This window comes from Sylvia atricapilla, chromosome 1, assembly GCF_009819655.1.
Source record: "Sylvia atricapilla isolate bSylAtr1 chromosome 1, bSylAtr1.pri, whole genome shotgun sequence".
Classification (NCBI taxonomy): domain Eukaryota; kingdom Metazoa; phylum Chordata; class Aves; order Passeriformes; family Sylviidae; genus Sylvia; species Sylvia atricapilla.
In genome coordinates this window covers 133237904-133259434 of record NC_089140.1, presented here as the reverse complement: position 1 = coordinate 133259434, position 21531 = coordinate 133237904, and the positions used below count along the sequence as shown (strand labels likewise).

The window sequence follows — 21531 nt, the reverse complement described above, 5'->3', positions numbered from 1 at the left end:
GTGCAATATATGTGAATGTCAGTCAGCTGCCCTTGTTTCTTCTATGTCCAATTGGATGGTATGGGGACTGGTTTTTGGTTGTTGGTTTTTTGGGGTTTTTTGGGTTTTTTTAATGGTTTATAGCCAGATCAATTGCTGGATAAAGATAATTTCTGTTTAATCTAATTTATTTTTAGATTAGATTTGGATTTAATCCCATATAAATTTAAATACTGCTGGAGAATGACAGTAGTACATCTTTAGACTCTCCCTGATAATCCATATCCTCAAAACTAAAGCCAGTCTGTCCAATCAATCAGTATATTAGGTAAGAGTTTTTGAGAAAACTACTTTATTGCAGACACCATAAATACATAAATACTGGTTTAAAATTGCAGTGCACTTTAGTTTTTTCTTAAATATGAATGTATTTATTCATAGTAATCAAATAAAGCCAAAATCTTTTGCTATTAGTTACAAAAAAATCCCCCTGCTTTACCTGTTCCCATAGCATAGACAAAAATCAGACATTGACTTAAAAATGGACAGAGAAGTATAAAACATCTAATTGTAAAGAGGGAGAGGAACACTGTTTTGCTCCTTTCTTCAGATTTCCTTCCCTTTTGGCCTAGCTCTTTAAACATGAAAGGCTGTTGTCAAATAACTATTTCCAGAGACACCCCAAAACTTTTCAGATTACATGTCAGATTTTAGTGATATTATGCTCGCTGTGATACAAAATTTAGGAAGAACAATACTACTTTGGTTCTTAGCACGGCAAACACTCAAAACCAAATTGAAGGCATTTGGTTAGTCCTTTTTTAAGTCAAGGTGAGCAGTAACATGCAAAAAACTGAGTACCATCTTAGGGTACTCAGGTTATTGAAAGAATGAAATTGAGGACTCTAAATTGCCCTAGAATCACTTCTAATGAGAGAAAAGGTTAGCCATTAGATTTATGGTGCAGTTAAGTGGAGAAAAAACCTTCAGTTGTACCTAAGCTCCTTTGTACCATTCAGTTTTCCTCCCACATCTAATGAATAAAAAATTTTCCAAGTTAAGAATTATGCTTAAAAAAATCCGAAGTCAAATTAATGGAGGGCTAAAAAGAAAATGAGGTACTTAAAACTATGAAGATTAGTTGTTTTGTATTTAGAGAAATATGGCATAAAGTGCACTGTAAATTTAAATATCATTAGTCTAGGCCAATTATAATTTTAGTCTATGCTTCATAAAAATTTATTACTCAACTCTATCTATTTTTACTACATAAATTAAAATACCTTTCAGGAGTATAGGCTGTGTCATCATAATATGAATTAGGCACTCTTCTCTCCTGCCTAGTCCTCCTGAATATGGAATAAATAGCACAGATATTTCAGACAGTTTAGAGGGTGCTTTTCTCATTCTGTATTCCCTTACTGTATTATTAAGATGTGATGAAGATACAGCACATTTATTTTCAATTCAGCCTTGTACTCTGGACATAAATTTTCTAATATATATATATAAAATTTAAATTTCTGCTTTCAAATTCTATTCAGAAATAATTGACAACTTATTAATAACACTTGATCAATACACACATATTTCACAGCAGTAAAAATTTACATTGACAAAAACCTAAAAAAACTAGTAATTAAACAACAGAGAATGTTCACTAAAAGTAGGTTTTGGATGTTCGAAAATATCTGCTAGGTAAAACAAAATCAGGAAAGAAAATGGAAACAAAATCCAAATTCCTTAAGTAAAACAACAGAAGCTCTGCCTGAAAAAAACCTAACATCCTGCACAAAATATAAACAAACCAGGTTTTATGACTTACAAACAATAACCTCCAAGGCTAAGGGGAAAAAATAAATTGCACATACTGTGGTGCTCTTGCTCATTAAGCTGAGGTCTGAGGTAGATAAGTTGAGAAAGAATTTCATACAGTGAGGTTTTCAGCATAAATTTATTTGGAATGAAGTGCTAATGTTTTTTAAACAAAAGGACAAGGTTAACAATAAGAATCTTGAGAACATTATTTTGTCATTGAGATCATGTGTGTGTCAGACAATTTAAAATGTGTTACTGTCAGATTATGAATTAGCCCATGTAACTCTGTAGGATTCAGAAATGGGGGATATAAATAAAAGTGTAAGTAAAGCTCAACACGTCCAGTCATAATGTATTGTGTACATTCAGTGTGAGCAGCTGCAGCAATGTGAACTGATACCAGCTGGTGCTACCGTGCTGACTTGTACCATTGAAGAGTCAAAGGAATTTGAGGTGTGGTACTGAGCAGCAGGTTCTTGAGAAGACCCCAGGTCCTAAGGGCTCTGAAGCCACTGAAAATGCACAGAAAGGGCTTTGCTGGAGTAAATATCTTCTCAAAGCTGCTGTTCCTTTAGGAGGGAAAGACCTGGACTTATTGAAATGGGGGGGCTATCAGAAAAACAAAATTATGAACTCCATAACCTAAGAATGACCTTAGAAATTAAGGGTTTTGATAATGTAAAAGTGTCCTAGAACTAATGAACTGAATTCTATCATATCAGATAAACAGTAACCAACTTAAACTTCAGAGAAAAGATGAAAGAGAGCCAAGTAGTCACTCTGTGGAGACAAAAAAAAAAAAAAAAGGGAAAAAAAATGGTGGAACAGACCACAAGAGTTAATGGGGTGGCTGTGAATGACTACAAGATAAGCAATAAAAGGAGCCATGAACAACCAAGGCAAGTAATTTTGACTAATACATCTATATGATTTATTTGCCTGCAGAACACAGACAGTGATGCATTCAGAGTGACATGAGGCAAAAACTCTCTGTCCCAAATGACAGACTCTTTTCTGAATGCTGGACTCTGCAGAAAAATACTTGCTATTTTGATGAATAGTGGAAAGTGGAAAGTTGTTTCATATGCATGATAAAGTGAAAGTAAAAGACAGGAAGAGATGTGGTTATTTGGTATCAACAAGACATTGATTAAGAAGGTGGAACAAAGACAGGAATAGCACCCTGGCCTACAAAATAATGTGTTTTAGAGTAAGCATTGAACCAGGAAAAAGTGTAAAGATAAAAGAGGAAATATTGTTTAAAAAGTAATTGTTCATATATTTACAATAAAAATGAGGAATAGAAAACTAGTGGGTTTAAATATGTAAGGAGAAATTGGATAACAATTACTCTATAAATTGTCCTTAAATTGCTGTTAGAATACAGGAAGACAAATAGGATGATAAACTGGGAACTACAGTTGTGGCCCTGAGGTTCTCAGAGGAGTTCATATCTGGTAGGATGACTCAAGTAACAGGCAGCCTGGATTCAAGAGGATCATAGAATCCAGGATCAGTTTCTAGGCCCAAGGAGTCTCAACATACTCTTCTAACAGTGAGCTAGAAATACTCCACTTCATGTCAGATTTTCATTTCGGATCCTGGGTGGAATTAGCTTTAATAACTTTCTGTTCCATAAAGCCTTGAAAAAGATTTTCCTACTGCTTAAATCCTAGTTTTTTCATCTTTATGAAGTACTGTGACTTTCGCCCTTTATTTTCCTTGTTTTACTTTACTTTTTGAGAGATTAATTTTGGAAACAAAGACTGAGATTTACAAGTCAAGAACCTCAAAGTAAGACAATTTTAGAATAGCTCCAACTTTCACTGATATCTGAGCAGTCACAGACACAACCAGTAATCCGAAACAGGTTCAGATAAAGTAGTGCAAATCAGAGAATATACCTAAGGCCAAAAAAAGTATATCAAAATTAATTATTGAAATTGCATACAAATGAGCACATTTTATAATGCATTTTAAGAAAACACACAAAATATCAAAGTTCCTACATGTGGACAGAACTATTTATACACTTCCTTCATACTAGGTTTCATGTAAAACAGCATCATTTCAAAGCAAATGTTTGACTTAGTTCTAAATGTTAAAATGTCTAATAGCTAAAATGTCTATAGCTTTGGAGAATTTTTAAAAAGCAATGTTTCTTTCAAAGGATTTTTCAGATCCTTTTTTGTTTCTTCACCCAAATGTAATCTTACATTCACTTAAAATATGGTGACATATGATCTGAATTCAGAGCAAGCATTAACGAACTTCTCAGACCCACATCCAGAGGACAGCCATGAAGCAAATATATAAAGAGTTCTTTACTTCTTGCTTTAGAAATGTTTACATGGCCCCTCTATTAAAGCAATACCTCTGTCAACCATTGTATCTGATCTGAAGCTGTCCAACAGGGTGTCGGGTTGTATTTCTGACTCTGTCAGGGTTTTCTAGGATTTCTAATTTGTTTGTTTGCTTGCTTATTCCTCTGTACGACATTTGTAATTTTTTTTATATCCCTAGTAAAGAACTGCTATACCTATTCCCAAAATCTTTGCCTGACAGGTTTTAATTGCAAATTAATAATAATTTGGAAAGGGGGGGAGGAGCTTACATACCAAGGGAGACTCCAATCTTCCCTGGCAGATACCTGTCTATCTAAACCAATACAATATCTTAATTACAGTACTTCAGCAGCATCTCTTAAAATTCACTGTATTTCAAGTGGCAAATTATATCACACAAATTGTTATGGACTCAAGTTCTCTCTCTCTCACATATTTCATGTGTAAATAGGAACTATGATGTTCTGCAATCACACACAGGTGTTGTGTGTACAAGTATTCCTAAATCACAGAATATGCAGTATACAAATATATACAACATAAGCTTACATAAGCATACACTTTTACTTTTCACTCTATTTTTCAGTTACGCAAAGTATGAGACTTCAGAAAGACACTCTTTCTGTGTACTTTAAAGTAGATAGGCTTTTCTTTGTTATTTCAAAGAGAATAATAAATGCTACAAGCACTCTGGAAAATTCCAGCAAAAATAGGAGTTATAAAAGACACAGACATGATATCCATATAACCTATTTTAAAACTGGCTTCTGCAAAGCTATTCAGCACCTCCTGGGATTTACCCATGGCCACAAGTAGTCAGTTTTAAGATGCATACATACCCAGAGTATTATAAAACATATTTCACTGTATGTGTTTATCTCTTAAAACACAGATCACATTCTGAGTTTGGAAATCAAACATGCGAGTGTCAGTGAGGCAGAGCTAATGGTATACTCCACATCAGTTATACCTCTCAAGATCATAATAAGCACCCTCAGAATAGGTACGGCACATCGTACGGGAGCGGAGTAATCTGATTGCATCTTCACAAAATAGAGGATACATTGTGTGATCCTGGCTGCCAAAACAGAACGGGTGAACACAATGAAAAGCAACAAAAAGATGAAACAAGGACAAAACAACATGAAAAACAAGCAATGCCAGCAACAGAACAAAACACTGTAACAGAACATGACTGGAAATTCAGTGAACTTGGCAAAACTATTTTTAAAAATTAAAGTATATTGGCTCGCAGCTACAAGAGCTACAAGACTATGAAAAAGGTATCATTCTCCAGTTTTATCACAGCCTTTAACACAGCCCCTCATACATGATTTTATGCATATTAAAATCACAGTATTATCAGGTATTAATGTTTGCTGGTTTAAATGATTTCCTTTATATAATCTTTAAAAGACATCAGAGTGATGTCAATAAAGCATCATCTTTGTGGACCATCAATTATAGACTATTGGCAGTGAGAAATTATTCAAGTGCAACACAGGAAGAATTACCCAGTGTTTGTATACACACTATGTTAACAAATCTAATCATGATACTAACTCAAGTTCTATGTTTTCTACCACTATACACAGACAAATAAAACCAGAAGTGGACATGTAATTACAGAGAAATACATGCATTACCCACACATAGTCACACAGAGGAAAACATATACCTGACATCCCTGTAATGGTGATCTGTGGACTGGGTGTACCGGGAACGAGGTAAAGTAACATAATGACTGAAGTGATGGCAGAAAGAAAAATATGAGACAATAAGATGGAGAAGGAATGATGAATGATACACAACACAAAACCAGAAAACATTACAATCTGAGAATACAGGAGCTACAAAACACTGTTTAAGATCACTGGACTTATTAACAAAATATAATTTTACAGTTCTAAAGATAAAATTATCTAGATGATTCCCACATTTATTCTGAGAAGCCAGTGGGAGATTATGGATCAAAAAGATAGCTAAAATTTGGGATTTTCTACAGTATTTCAGTTAGGAAGAAAAAATGCATAGATCTCTGAAAGCAACCCAAGTAGTCAGATTACCTATTGTTTGAAGGTGGAGTACCTTGTTTGAAGGCAGTCATAACTTTATTATGAATAATATCTTTGAAAGAAATTTACCTAATCTGTCTGACAGGCTACCACCATTTGTAAATCTGTCCCCACATAGCTCCAGAGCTTTCCTATTTTTAAGTGCAAGTTCTCCTAATACTGTGATAAAAGGTGAACTTAGATCAAAGAGTTTCATTATTTAAATAAATAATGAAGAGATATAACATCAGTACCAGAATATGCCAAAAAACCCAAATGTAATTCAAAATAATATAAGTAAGTTATTTATACTTTATTTGTATCATGAAACAATGTCAAAATTTATGCATTTTAAACATATTCATTGCACTAGATATTCTCCAATTATCAAAAATAGAAAAAGTCTTTTTACTTCTAATATAAATACAGGCACACAGTACAGGGAAAAGGGTTTGTTAAAGAGAGGTATTTACCATTAACAAAGAGTTATTGGCTACAGTTTCCCTGAAGCTGGGATATTTCAAAGGAAAGTGTAATCACAACTGTCCACATTGGAAGTGTAAACTGACTTCACAAGAAACATGGAAAACCTCATCCTTCATTTTTAGTTTTCGTATCTTAATTTGCTTATGATTAATGTTTTTCCAGGAATCAAACAGATTTTTACCAGTAGGTATATTACCTACACTTATAATATTTGCTTCTTTTGCATGAGGATAAAATACACCATCAGCTACATGAAAATATTCCTTATATTAGGTCAATTATATATAGTACAAGATGTCTTTGTGTTCACTTCTGTCAAATAAAAGCAAAAGAAGAGTTTCCACTATAAAAAGCTAACTTAAATCCCTGATTGTACAATTTAAACCTTGCAGTTTGTTAGGAGAATGAGGAACTGTACACAATTCAATAAGGCCCAATTTGACATGGTACAGTTAAAATTCGAAGAAGCATTAATATTTTTTAAAATAGTCATAGAGTTTACACTGCAAGCTGCGAAAAACTATGAATGTTTATAAACTGATTTAAAGACCTAAGTATTAAAAGAAGTCTACCCATAGCAGCCTACCAGTCAGCATGCTGTCAAGAAATATTAGAAAGTAATTCACCACCTTCTTAGAATTTTCTCTGGAATTTCTCTGGCACATCCACAGGAAGAACAATCAAATAAAAATGTAGGAGTCTATCCCCAGGAGCTAAATGTACAATGATGGCAAACAACTGCACGTCAGGTTATAATCTCCACTACATGAATACATTGCCAGCTATGTCCACATGAATATGCCTTTAAATTATCCAGATGTAACCCTGGAATTAACATCTCAAAACCCATGCTCTAATATTAATAAGCAATTAAGTGTTTCCAGCTGGTAGATGACATTTTAATTTTAACAATTCAATTTGCCTTTTACTTTTTAAGTGAACTGCTGTCAAGTTTCTGGTAGTCTTTGAAAAATATATGACATCAATAAATACAATATATTTAACCGTTATTTTAAAATCAATGTCTTAAATAAAACTAGGACTTCATGCAGAACATATGTTGCAGAACATGAATCCCATGAAAATGCACATGCTATTTGTGCATAGATTGCTTACTGTCCATGAGGAGGAACACCCCCAGACTGTTCACTTCACTTATTTGCATGTGAATGAGACACCATCACTTCATGTTCTGCTTAGGATTTCAGTTCTTAGAACTTTTCATATCTCCACCAAACTATGCTGATTGCCCAACTTCTGGTTTCAAGTTTCATTGTAACACTTGTAGAAACTCAGAACTCCAGTGTCGTCCTTACCAAGTTCTGGGAATTTTTTTGGGAATTTTCAACCTTTTTTTTTTTTTTTTTTTTTTTTTTTTTAGTTCAGTTCAGGATTTCAGAATCAGAGTATGATACCATTTAGATGCCATATAGATACAACTACTTATACAATTCAATATGCAATAACTTGTAGCAAGTTTAAAGTAAGACACCTCATCACTCAGAACTTTGCCTGTCTATATATAGGAGTGGGATTAGCTTGAGCTTATGCTTGACCTGACCCTCTGGAACTACTGGCTGTTCACACTTTTCCATTTTTCTCAGAGCCCGTGTTAACCATGCTATCTAACTTAACAGAATCATAGAATCACCAACAAAGATCATCAAACCCAGCCTTGGACCAAATGCCACTATGTCCACTAAACTATATTGTAATGTGTCACCTCTACTCGTTTTTCAGACACTTCCAGCAGTAGTGACTCAACCATTTCCCTGGCGAATTTGCTCCAATGTATACACTCCCTCTCTTTCAGCAAAAAAATACTTTTTAACATCCAACCTGATTCAACATGCAGAACAAAATGCTTAAATGCTATCTTCCTTCTGAGCATCCAGTCAATACCACACTAGGTGATTTTTTTACTATTAAATATATTACCATACATTTTTATATATTTGGGTTAAAACAAATCCTTTATATTTTTATAAATATGTTAGCAACACCAAAAAAGCCTATGACTTATTTTTAATGTCCAAGACTGAAACATGCACCACATTTATTTGGCTAATCCTCAGTATAAACTACTTAAAACAATAAAAAGATGTATCATAATGTAGTAAAAATGTTAAGCTTTGCATTGCCTAAGTGCCAAAGAACTCCAGTAATGTTCCAGATGTCCATCTTACCTAAATATATAATTTGAGCTGTTAATGAAAATCATTACCCTGTATGTGCATATTCATGGGAATGCTCAAAAGATGATGGAGACACGGACAAAATTTAGATATGTCAGATTTTTAATATGACAAAAGAACTCCAGGATACTTTTTTTTTTTTTTTTTTTTTTTTTTTTTTTCTAATCTGGCTTTAGATTTCTAGCCTCTTACCACACATTCTTTACTTCCTACATTATAGAAGAATTGCAGAAGTATGTAAAATGATGGTATGGGAAAATGAACACAACCTGCATCTTCACAGACTTATAAAACTTTACCTATTTTGTTACAGATAGAATAGATAGAAAATTTGCAGCAAAAATTCATTTTACTTATATTAAAATAATGAAGTTAGTCTAATAAGGCAGCAATGTAGGTTTTGTAATATGATCATTATTATACACACACATCCGTATCCCCTTCCACGCTGTTTCAGGTGAAAAGAGATTTCCACTGTTCTGACAAAAAGATGCCAAGTATATTGGCAAACAGGATTAACTTTCCTTTTTTAAAGTGGACAGAAAATGACTTACGATTTTTATGATATTGTTCACCTATTTGTCCATTTTCATACAAAATTAAGTGAACGGTTAGGGTAAGAAAACAGAAATCAGTGATTCAGGAACTAATTAGATTGCCAGATTGGAAGTACCTAGTATCCAGGTCCAGGCTTAACATACTAGAAGAGTCTCAGAAGCACACTTGAAAACACTCACACACAGAGTACCTCACTTGAGCCTCATGGAATACTTTTCTGTTCTTCCTGTGCAAGGGGAGTTTAACCTGTTCTCTATTGCTTGGGATATTTTATTTAATAGTAAGGAAGAGTCATTTAGGAGATAATTTATTTCTGTCAATTTTCATTCTCTGAGTCCAGGTCCTAAAATTTGATTGGCATTCCAGCTTCCCTACTAGAGTGGGCAGTAGACTTCCAAGTGTTTTTGTGGAAAGGCCGATGTACTGTGTATTATTACGCCCTCGTGCTTCTTGGAATATCCATAAATAATTCTGAATGTCTTTGTGTTCCCTTTTGTAAGAGCCTACGTGAATGAAACTCAGTTGACACGAGAAATTTTTCTCATCCTATCACTGTTTGTTTATTCTCATAATTCAGCTTTTTTCCAGTGTGTTATCTGATTGCAATTAAAGCAATATATTGTATCATTGGCAATAGTGTTATCCTCTATTTTTAGTAACACTTTTTTTTCATTTTTTCAACTGAAACAACAAATTAAATGTATGAAAAGTATAAAATTATTTAAATTATTAAAAAATGTAATTTTTACTGGAATTTGACTTTAACCCAAATTTTTCAAGCTACAATTTTCTGAAAAACTAGCAATGTGATAAAATATAAATTAGCTTAATCAGACTGCAGAATAACCATTCTTGGGATCAATCAGTTGGAAATTTAGAGGGGAAAGAGCCATTGAAAGTGGTAGAAAGGAGAAAGCTGCCAAATGAAATTTAGGGAAACTACTGTGGGAAGGAATTATGTAAAAATTGTGCTTGGGATCACATTGACTGTGAGGCTGAGCACAGAACTGTTCAAAGTAAAAGGAGCTGGGAATTAGTAAAATGATTTTTTCAGAGATTCAGAGAAAAGGCGCAGCTCTATAAGCAGCTTACTTATTTCAACAATGGAAAGCAACTACTACAAATAGTTACTTTTACCAGGGTCCAGTTAGACTGTTCTAGAAGATTCTATTCTTATCTGAATAAAGCAACAGTTAATGTTCTCTGTGATAAAATGTTTTCCATGCTTCTTCCCAAACACCTGGCAAATCACACCAACAAACTATGGGAATAAAATGTGAAGTCAAGCCCTTAACTCTTAGAAAATGTCAAATGCCATTCAAGAATAAAGCACTAGGTATGTAATTTCCCCTGCTACATCTCATTGAATTTATTATTAGAATAGTTTTGTTTAATAATAGGGTTTTTTAAAGAAAAAAACCCAGATTTTCTTTACTTTTAAACATCAACAATTTTTCCACCAATACTGGTATGGATGATTTTTGTTACATTGATTCTAAAGAATTTTCTACTAATCTCCTGGGATAGATGAAATCCTAGAAATGTTCCATCTGAATGTAACTGAAAATTTGAGACTTTAGTTGCGAAACAATAGCAATTATCAGCAGAAAATTTGTGAGCTGACATACATTCAATCAAGATGACTTTCAATAAGAAAATCAGTATTGCATTATCACAGTGCTCCCCATAGTGCATTTTAAATCATTGCTCTGAAGGTGCAAGAGTGAAGTCTTTTATCAGAACTGCATTATTTTTAACATAGGATTTTTTTTTTCTTGCACATTTTATTCTGAGGAATATATCTATGACTCTTGGTGGTGTTTTGTTGTGGTTTTTTTTTTGTTTTTTTTTTTTTAATTTGGCTCAAAGCTTCTTCTTTACAACCTTCCTACTCTGACATCCCTGTTAGAGATAATCGTCCTTCAGCAGACTCATGGAGGCACCAGGTGGGTGGTGCAGATAATTGTGCAATGAAACAGTGATTTGAAAGGAGAAAAAGAACTCCATGAAACACTGCAATTATTGAGATTCAAACTGATGCAAACATTTTATAACATAGCTATAAGCAAATTTTCAGCAATGCATTTCTTTTACTTTACTGAGTATTCAAAGAAGCAAGGCAGTGACATTACATATCCCCAAGTGGGAACATTACCCATATGATACACACAACTGAAACCTGAAAAAATTATCCCAAATTTTCCAAATAAAGCATCAGAAACCCTTTATATTTTACAATATCTTTGTATTTTATATGTATATGATTTTACAGTTAAAATTAACTAAAAAATTAACAAATGACTACTTAATTACATATTATTCAGCTGTGTATTTAATAAAGATTTTGAAAAAAAATCTGTACTTTTCAGTGTGTTAGTATGGAAAAATTTATCAAAAAAAAAAAAAAAAAACCAAAAAAAACGCCTTTCCTAATCTGCCACCTACTTAATAACAGTATTGGACTAGGAGCCTACTACCCATAGACATAGCAACTGCATGTTTTTAGATGACATTTAGATATATAAAATTTATGTTGCTCTTACCACCTTTACTTTTGTGTCAAGTAAGAGAAGCACGTATTTACCTTGTGTTTTAGTTAACATGTAACAGGCTTATTGTGGTGAATTATTTTGGTCTTCACTGGTTTGATTGTAGCAAATAAATTTTTTTTGCATGTATTTAAACGTTTACTTCATGTTAAAAAAATCCAAGCCACATGCTTTCAACAGAATGAAAAAAAACCACATGTGTATTCAAACATGTGAATGAAATCTCTCTCAGTAACAAGGGTATGATAGTCCTACTAGTCCCAGCACACTCAGATAATATCTTTGAAGTGATTTAAAAATAATGGACAATGTTTCTCTAAATATCCATGTCTATGACTACCCTAATAGTTTAAGAAAACAGGTAGCCACTTTTCTTCTTTTAAATGGAAAGTGTGCAGTAGCTTTGATGAATGAATAGTGGATAACTTTCCTTTTCTCTTGTTTTCTTTTAAGTACCTCTCAGAAAAACACTTATACTTTAGGAGCTTTCTCATACATTTCTCCTGCAAGACTGTTTGAGTCAGGCATTCTCAGAATGCTCTGGTTTAACATACCTATGCTAATCACCATTAGCAATGTTATTCCTCAGGGAGAACCCACCTAGGATACTGAATATAGCTAAATTAATAGTTGCTAAATAGTATCTAAGTTTGTTGAAGTTGTGAGTCTGAGTATAATTTTCTCACACTGTCTTGCTGTTTGCAGTTAACTTTTGATACATCTTTCAGAAAGAAATATACAGATAGAGCTTGGTGGTGTTGGGGGTTGAGGTTTTTCTGCCTTTCCCTTTTTTCTTTACTTGTTACTAGTGAACATTTTTCCTTTTGTGTTGCTAAGAGGCACTGATGGCTGGGTACTTCAGACTGGGAGGGGAGGGGAAACTCTATCTCACTCGATCCGAGCCTGTGGAGGAGAGCAGTGTAGCTGCTTGCTTGGGGAAAAGAACTCACTGCTGCTACAGAAGTCCAGCTTGGTCCTGTTTCTTGTGGTGTGGAGTGAGCCTCTGCTCCTGGGAGCAGCCACTGAACTGCGACCTTGTTATCTCCTGCCTCGCTGGAGGAGGCGGCTGTCACCATCACTGGGAGCGGGGTCACTGTGGCCGCGCCTCCCTGTTGCTTCTCTGGCACTGCTCTGAACTTTTCGCTACTCTGTAGCCCACACCCCCTGCCTCCCAGACCTCCCGCGCCTTCAGCCTCAGCTCCGGAGTTCCTGCTCCATCTCTTCCCGTCTGGGCTGAGCCGCTATTACCGCGCTCCCCGAGCCCGGCCCACAGCGCCCCCTGCAGCCTCGGGGGACCATCGCACCCGCCCCGCCGGGAGCCACCAGCGCCCCCGCCGGCGGTGCCCGGAACTGCACCAGGGGGAAAGGGCCGTGCTCAGGGAAGCTGCTCCTGGCTTCCTGGTTCTGTTTGCTATTAATGCTGTAGTTGTTGTTTGTTTGCCTTGCTGTACCTACTAGCAAAGGCCTGTTATGTATATTCCCATACTTCTGCCTCAGAGCTCTTTAATTTTCTAAAGTATAATGTTTTGAAGGGAGGGGGTTTGAATTCTCCTTTCCAAGGGAGGCCCCACCCCTCCCTAGCAAGACACCTGTCTTTCAAACTGAGACAGGTGGTTTTGTTGTTTGCTTTTTCTTTCTGGAACTATGCTAAGATTCTCACATTTCTCATCTACTTCACCTAATTATATTGATTGTTTAAGTATAAAACTCTGAGCTTAATTCCAACTGTTTCCAAAATTTTTTCGATAGTTTCTATAGTTTGATTTCAGTTTCTCAAGTGAGGTAAAAGTCAGTCTTAAATAAATTAATTAAAACATGTCAAACTGACATTTACAAGGCTATCCCATTACAGATAAATGTTCTTAAGCAATTTGGGTCCATATTAGATCATAAGCATTCATATTTCTTTACATTACAAATTTAGGTTATTTTGTAAGAGCATGAGTACCCACAAAAACCCTTACATTTTGATAACAACTAACTAGTAGACCTATATTAAATATGCGGGTAAGAAATTAACATGATTTTTCACCTTAGGTTAGCATGTACACAGTACAATTTGACTCTTTAGTTAATACAGCAAGGGATGTAAATTTAAACTGTAAATTTACCCTCACATTATACAAAAGTAATAGCCATATTTTACATATTGAAGGGTTTAGTCTTTGAAATTAAAACTATCTCCAATTAAATTTTTTTAAAAAGTGTCTTTCAGGGTTTTAAAAATAATTTTATTTTCTGTTCTAACTATGCATTCAATTTTGAAGGAATGGTAAATTGCCACTAGACTTGAGGTCATTAGGCTTTTTTGTATGTGGTTTCAACTAACTCCTTAGTGCCATATACCTCAAAGAACATAATGCTCAATTATCTAGAAAAGGAAGGAACGAATTTTCTTACTCCTATTCTCAGTCATACTTCAACTTCGCAACGGAGAATGTCTATAAGACAGTACTATTTCAAAATACCCTTTCTGCAAGAAGCTTCAAAAGCTGTTTCATGGAAACAAGAAACCATCAGAGCTGCAGGAAGGAAATATGTGATTTGTTTTCAGAGCCAAGTGTGGATAACATGTAGAGAGATTACAAACCTATACAAAGATGCAGTTTTTCAACTTCCTCCAACTGCCTGCAATTCCAGAAGTTTTCAGGAGCATTACTAATAAAAAGTTACTTTAGGGATATGACTGGGGGGTTATTAATAGCAGAGACAGCATCACAAATATTCATTAAAAAATTTTGAAATCTAATAATCTTTCCATGCATAAAATCACTGTCAAATTAATAATGAATATTAAAAACATAATAATCTGGAAATAGTCTTTTCCTGTTCAGAGACTCCATGTTGCAATAGAGGTATAACTAGTCAATAATTCGATTACACAGGCAACCACTCACCATGTGTGAAGAGGTGAATTTCTCTGTGTGTTTTGGAAAATACAGACAACATATAAAACTGTGTTCAGATATTCAGAGCACACCTATCAAGCAAACACCTATTAATCTAGAATGGTCTTGAAAATTCAATACTCTCATCTCCAACAACCTTCCCACATTTTTTCCTGTCACATTCTAAAAAAACCCATTATTTTTCTCTAAATCAAGTCAGTCCAGCAGGGATTATTTGACTGAAGGGATGGAAAAACATTGTGGCACAGTACTTCAAGCAACCTTTCACAGCTATGCATTTATCTGGGAGGCAATAAATGAACTTGCACAGTGAGAAAAGGCAACAGCATTCCATAAGGCGTATACAGGCTCTAAGGACAAGTTTAGGTCTTCTTTCAAGATGACTGGTCTAAAATTCAACACAACATTGTACCTCAAAAGTATTCTGTAATAATCTTTTAAGAAAACAGCTCAGAATCTTCAAGCTATTGCCTTCTGTATGAAAATCATATTCTAATGAAACAACTAAATAATTTTTTTCCATAATTTAAACAGAAATATTACATAGTTTAATGCAAAAAGGAGGTTCACTTATGATCTACTGTACTTCTGATGAATACAGTCACTATTCTGGATGACAAACACCTCACTGTTTATTCATTAGCTTTATTTTTTGCTAATTTGACTTTTTTATTCACCAAATTCAATTACAAATCACTTTGAATAGATTTGTGGTTTAATTCCTTTTGATACTTTTTTGTAACATGTGTTTGGGAACAATTAAATTTTTTTTGTCTTCTGAAATTAAAATATTATAATCTTCTGAAAAATATTGTCTTGCATTCCATCCATCACACTACTGGTCTCTTAAGAATTATTAACGTTTTCTGTCCAATATTGCTAAAAAAAGCCACTGATTTCTCAAATTCTTTGTATTGCAGTTAGAAACCCCAAAGATGTGTTTTGATGTCACTTGAAGAATAACCTGTAATGGCTATCCGTAAAAGTATTAACTTCAAATACTAGTAATGTATTCCTCAAGATTACAAAGCATATCTTTATTACTCCTTGGTATATGCAATTATAAAATGACACAAAAGCTAGCAATTATGCTTTCATTAGAAAGTGCAGGAATTTTAACTTGATGCAAAAAAGCTGAAAGATTTAAAAATTAAAGGTAATAAATGCTTTTTATTTTGATTTTCTACCTGAAGACAATGATGTGGAAAAGACCAATAATTCTTTTAATCTCACAAAGTCATTGCCACAATTAATTCGGCAAAATTAACTACATTGTTCAATTATTGCTGCAATTCTTTTTTACATCATTAAAATTCATAGAGGTTGCTAAAGCTCTGCTTACTCTTTGGGAAGTTCCATTAGGCAAAACATTAGTCATGGTCAGATGTGCCTCTAAACACAAAGATTCCGATTTCATATACGCTGTCTAATAATTTTTTCTTTTCTTTTCTACAAAGTGTCTCAGAAGATTGAGCAAAGACAAAGACAGAACACAGTACTAAAATATACTTTTGTTACATCTGTGAACTGCACTGTATCTGACAGGAGCATCACATTAATACTGAGCTGAAATTATCTATTTTTATGCTTCTTATTCAGCAGCAAAAACAACCAGATCTACTGATAGATTTTCTTTTTTTTAAGATATTTAGTACTTAAAGAATTCACTAATATAACACAGAAGAATATTTTTATTAAAAATAACAACTAAACTCTTCAACTTATATATTCTACATTTTCTTGTAGATTTTTTCAGATTCCTTCCTGGCACATGTACACTCACTAGACAGTTTTGTCAGCCTTATTTGCACTGATATTTTGTTATGTATGTCATGTAACCAGTGGATAAACGAGAAATGCTAACCTCTGGGATTAGGTATGTAATTTACTTTAGCAAGCTACCATACTGAAGTTACTCACGCTGATGTGTGCAGGATACAGCTGTCTCTAATTCCTGCATACTTACCTCTCTCTGTCCGGGGAGTAGTGGTCATCTATAACACGGTGTCTGTCCATTCGGTTCAGGGTGTTGTAATGCGCGGCAGTAGATCGCGTCCCTCGGAGTCCCTGATCTGCATTCCGACTGAGGATGAAAGAGATCACATTCTGAGTTTTGAGTGTGCCTGGTTGGATGACATCCTCTCACCGGTTTGTACAAATAATTATCAGCAATCATGTCGGTAACAACATCTGTGAGTTGACCAGACTTCTATAAACATTTAAAGTAAAATAATTTTACATCTTGAAGTAAAAAAAAACAAAAACCAAAGAACAAACATCTCTCATTTAGAAAATGGTGCCAAGTCCATGATAGGGATAGAGTTCTCTTTTTTGTGTTCCAGTGTGTTTCTTCTGGAAATAAGAGGAAAGCTTTTTTTTCCCTTTATTAGAAATGTTAATCTTTCACATTTCATTACTCTTTCCAGGCTTCAAGCAAAAATTCATTTCTGACAGAAACATACACTGTAAGAAATTTTTCATAAGTTCTTGATTTTGGCTTTACTATAAAGATGCAAACTGTAGTGAAACACAGTGGGGACTTGTGGCTGTTACAGTAGAGTGCAGTCTGCTGAAAACATTGTCATCTGAATTTAAAAATAGTTGCTTGTTTTGCCCTGGAGAACTTACTCTGTAATCTCACTAGCAAAAAAACTGAAAAAACCAATAACTGTGGGTACCCATAGTGCAGGCTTGGTTAAAGAGCACCAATCACCTCTACTAACTGAGACCAAAGATTCCCCTATTAATTGTTTTGCTCAGTTTATCTATTAAGATCTACTGACACACACAAACTTTACTTTTTGTGCTGTGTAAAACAAATCCACAAGAATAGGAAAACAGGAGAAAATGCTTAACTATTATAATTATTGGATAATTAAAACACAATTGTTTTGTATCAATTTGCAAATAAATTGGATGCTTCCCTCCACAAAAATTCCAGTTTTAGACCAATAAATTCTTTTGTCTCTTTTGTCTCTCTTCTGTCCTTTTCTGCAACCTGCAGTAGTGTGGGCCTCAGTTTCCTTTTTTTTGGTTTTCTATCACACAGTTCCCCTTTCCTTTCTTGTCACTTTGTCTGCCCTTTTGGTACCTCTCATATTTATCCTTTGTCATTTACCAATTTCTGACTAGTGTTAACTTGTACATGTATCATTCACTGCTGCTGCCAAGACATTATTTCTGCATATAAGTGCTATAAAAATGTTGCATTACACATAAACTTTTGCTTTCAGTTCCACCTCATGTGTCATAAAGCATTTTCCACTCTGGCATTCATGAATCCAAATATTGAGTTTACTGTGGCTAGTAAAGAGTAAAAAGAGCAGCAACAATTTCTTGTTACGTGCTCTACAGTGAGCCTTTGGTGGAGTTTATTAACAAAATTAAGTAGTATTGAGGACTGCAGAATGGTTTCTAGGAAATAACACCAAGTTCTATGGCCCAAAAACCCCTGCCTTCAGAAGTGTCAGTAATAGGAAATCTCTGGGCACGCAGAATGCTCACTGCAGTTAGGAGCAGCACATGTGTAACAAATTCACCTGAACAGGGTGCAAATGTGATTGATAATTCTTACAGATTTCCAGAGTATACCTGCGTTTTCAATAGAACTAAAAAAGGTATTTCTGTAACCCATAGATTATACTTCTCTTCTACAAATCCTCAAGCTCCCGTAACCCAATTTTCTAGCTCAGCAAGTCCTCAAGTAATTAATTTGGTGTGTGGGCATGGAAATATTACATAAATAATGCATTTGATTCTGACATTGTAGGCAACAGCTGCAATAAATTCAGATCTATATTTAAAAATTTAGCTTTAGGAAAGTTAAAAAGCAAGAGATTTTGAACATGTAAAGAAATCCATGACTACAAGAAAATGAAAAGCAGATTTTTCAGTGATGTTAAACAAGTGTTAATACCAGCTTGAGTAAAAGTTCTGCCCAAAATGCACACAGTATGCATGCAGACAGAAAAAAACGTAACACCACAAACATACACACACAGATATTTTGCTCAGAAATTATATTTATGTCTATATCCAAGACAAATAACCTTTGGAGATTTAGCTTAGGCAATTACTTAGGCTAAAATCAGTGTAGTAAAAATCAGAACAGGCCCATTTGTGTCTACCATTTATGTCTCATTTCAAGTCAGGCTGACTTGGTTTTAGGTGGGTTAATTTTTCAAGTAGAAATACACAGTTTCTGTTTGCTGTATGAGATGATGCATGATAATCTGGAATCCTAATATCTCACTAATGCAAAAAAGGATATCACATAGGCTACATCCATTAGAGGAAATGGTAAGTAAAAACTTAATTAAGATATTATGAAGTCAAGAGAATTTTAACAAGAAGAACAAAGATAACAGAAAGGAAAGCAGAACACAAGAGGATCAAAACGACTGCAAGAAAGGGAGAGGAACATATAACTGCCAGGAAATATTTGATTACAGATCTTCAGTATTAAAGTGGAATTGTGAACATTACAGGCAAAAGAGAGAACTTCCACTTTCATTTCAACTGAACGACATCATCTGGAAACCCACCCATGCACAGCAACTATAGTGCTGTAAAACAGGTCTCATTCCCATTTACATCTGTCCTTCTCCTTTCCTTTCTCTTAAGAAAGCTCATCCTGCAGAGTATTAAGTCAATTATTAGGCGTTATCCAGAAGTACTAGCTTTTGGAAGACAATTCCTGGTCTAATTTTCTCAAGATAAATAGTTATCAGAGATCTTCCACAATGAGAAGTTGATATCTTTCTTTCACTACAAAATTTTATGTCTGTCAGTTTATTCTTGATGATTTAGAAGTATGAAAAAAACAGTAAGAAAGGAACTATTACTATGGGCAGCTACTATGGAACTGCTACTATTGGCAGCAAAGGAGGCTCCCCAGAATCTTATTTCTACAGAAAAGAAAGGATTGAAAACATTCATATGAATACGAAGGAAATATCAAACTATCACATACTATAAAGCATGGCACCTGTAAATAGTTCTAGAAAATGAAAAGGTGGAGAGATACTTTTCTTCTCTTAGATTGCACTGTACTGAATTTTGATGAAAAACTAGACATAAATAGGTAGATGTAAGATGCTATTATGTACTAATATAATAATAATAATAATAATAATAATAATAATAATAATAATAAACTATAAATAACGTAGAGTTATATGTCAGTTAGGCACAACACTCTAATGTAAGGAAAAACATTATTGGCTTTATGTAATTTTGTAAGATCTAACCAATTTGCCATTTTGATAGTCTGGAGATTATTTCCAATATTGGTACAAGATCAATACCACTTTAATTTATATAACTGCAGAGTTAAATGAGAGTTTACCTTTGTGGGGGAGGGACACTGGGAGACCACGATCTAGTCCGTCCTATACTATCTCCACGGTGAGGGGACCCTGATCGAGAACAATGATTAGATGACATTACTTGTTCTGGCACTGACAATGTTGAACTTTGAAGATCTCTCCCGTTATGACGGTAATCTAAAAGGAAATGCAAATATTCAGTGAATCTGAAGTTGTGCTTTCCAGCTTCCTGCCATATCTGTAGTAGTGAGAAACTCAATAAAAGATGGGATTTCATCAAGAATGTTATCATGTGCTCTTGGGTTTTATAATAAAAAATACGTACATAAAATTGACTCCTGTTGTTATGCTTTATTTAAATATCATTACAGTTCCTACAGTTATACTTTAAAAGTATAGACATTAATATCATGCACTAAACTGGGGACTTACCATTTATGGTTAATACAATGTATTAATAATAAAAAAAATAAACTGATTTTCCTCAGAATAAAAAAGTTAATTTTTGCATTTTTAATTAAAATTATATTGAAAATTTTGTATATATTTTTTTCAAATACAAATGTCCATAATTAAAAATTAACCCAAAATTTAGTTTACAAATTTGGGATGGGAAGCTACTATGGAGTTAAATGAGGTTGGGTTCAAGAAAGATTTGTATTTCAGAAACAACTAAAGTAACAATGACTCAATGACATCAGATTTCACTCACAATTCTGAATTAAAAAACACAGTTCCTTCACAAATAGCAAGCACCCTGGCCTAATCTTGAATAAGCCTAACAGGAGGCATAAATGTTCTAAGAAAAAGCTTCAAAGGTACACAGGCCTAAAAAGACTGCCACATAGACATTTAGTACAGGCTTTTAACAAAAATCTTTTTTAAAATCTGGATGCATCAAAAGTTATTGTCTTCATCTAATTAAAAAAGTTGAATTCACTGCCTCATGGTGCAATACTCTCTGTGTAAAAAAAGATGTTAGATATACAGGAATTTCAACTAGGTTTCCCCAGGTTTTGTGAGGATGATATTAAAACATAATGATCAGAAATTGAAGATTTGCAACTGTTAAACTGATTATAATGCTTAGCAGGAATAGGTCTTCAGAGAGTTCCTAGTGACTATGACAACTGATATAACTGATTTCTTTGTTCAAAAAACAAAGTAAAGAATACTTAGAGAGATCCACCCGGCACTGGAAAAATTCTGGCTCCTGCAACTGTTATATTTTTCCCATGAGAATCTTCCAAGAGTATAATAATCTTCTGGTCATGATTTTTCTTATTTTTCTTCCTGGAAAATGTTCATTAG

The 21531-nt window shown here is 34.2% G+C and overlaps 1 protein-coding gene across 20 annotated transcripts in view; it reads right to left on the bottom strand.

Moving 5' to 3' along the window:
• The window catches only part of RIMS2 (regulating synaptic membrane exocytosis 2), a 453372-nt gene that overhangs the window by 142964 nt on the left and 288877 nt on the right, over nucleotides 1–21531 (bottom strand). For 18 of the 20 annotated variants that reach the window (XM_066334680.1, XM_066334670.1, XM_066334562.1 and 15 more), the window contains 2 exons: nucleotides 20241–20397; nucleotides 16860–16976 (listed from right to left, as the gene is read on the bottom strand). In XM_066334680.1, coding sequence (XP_066190777.1) covers nucleotides 16860–16976; nucleotides 20241–20397 — 274 coding nt within the window. The remainder of the gene's footprint in view (nucleotides 1–16859; nucleotides 16977–20240; nucleotides 20398–21531) is intronic. The other 2 variants (XM_066334544.1, XM_066334553.1) reach the window with 1 other exon arrangement.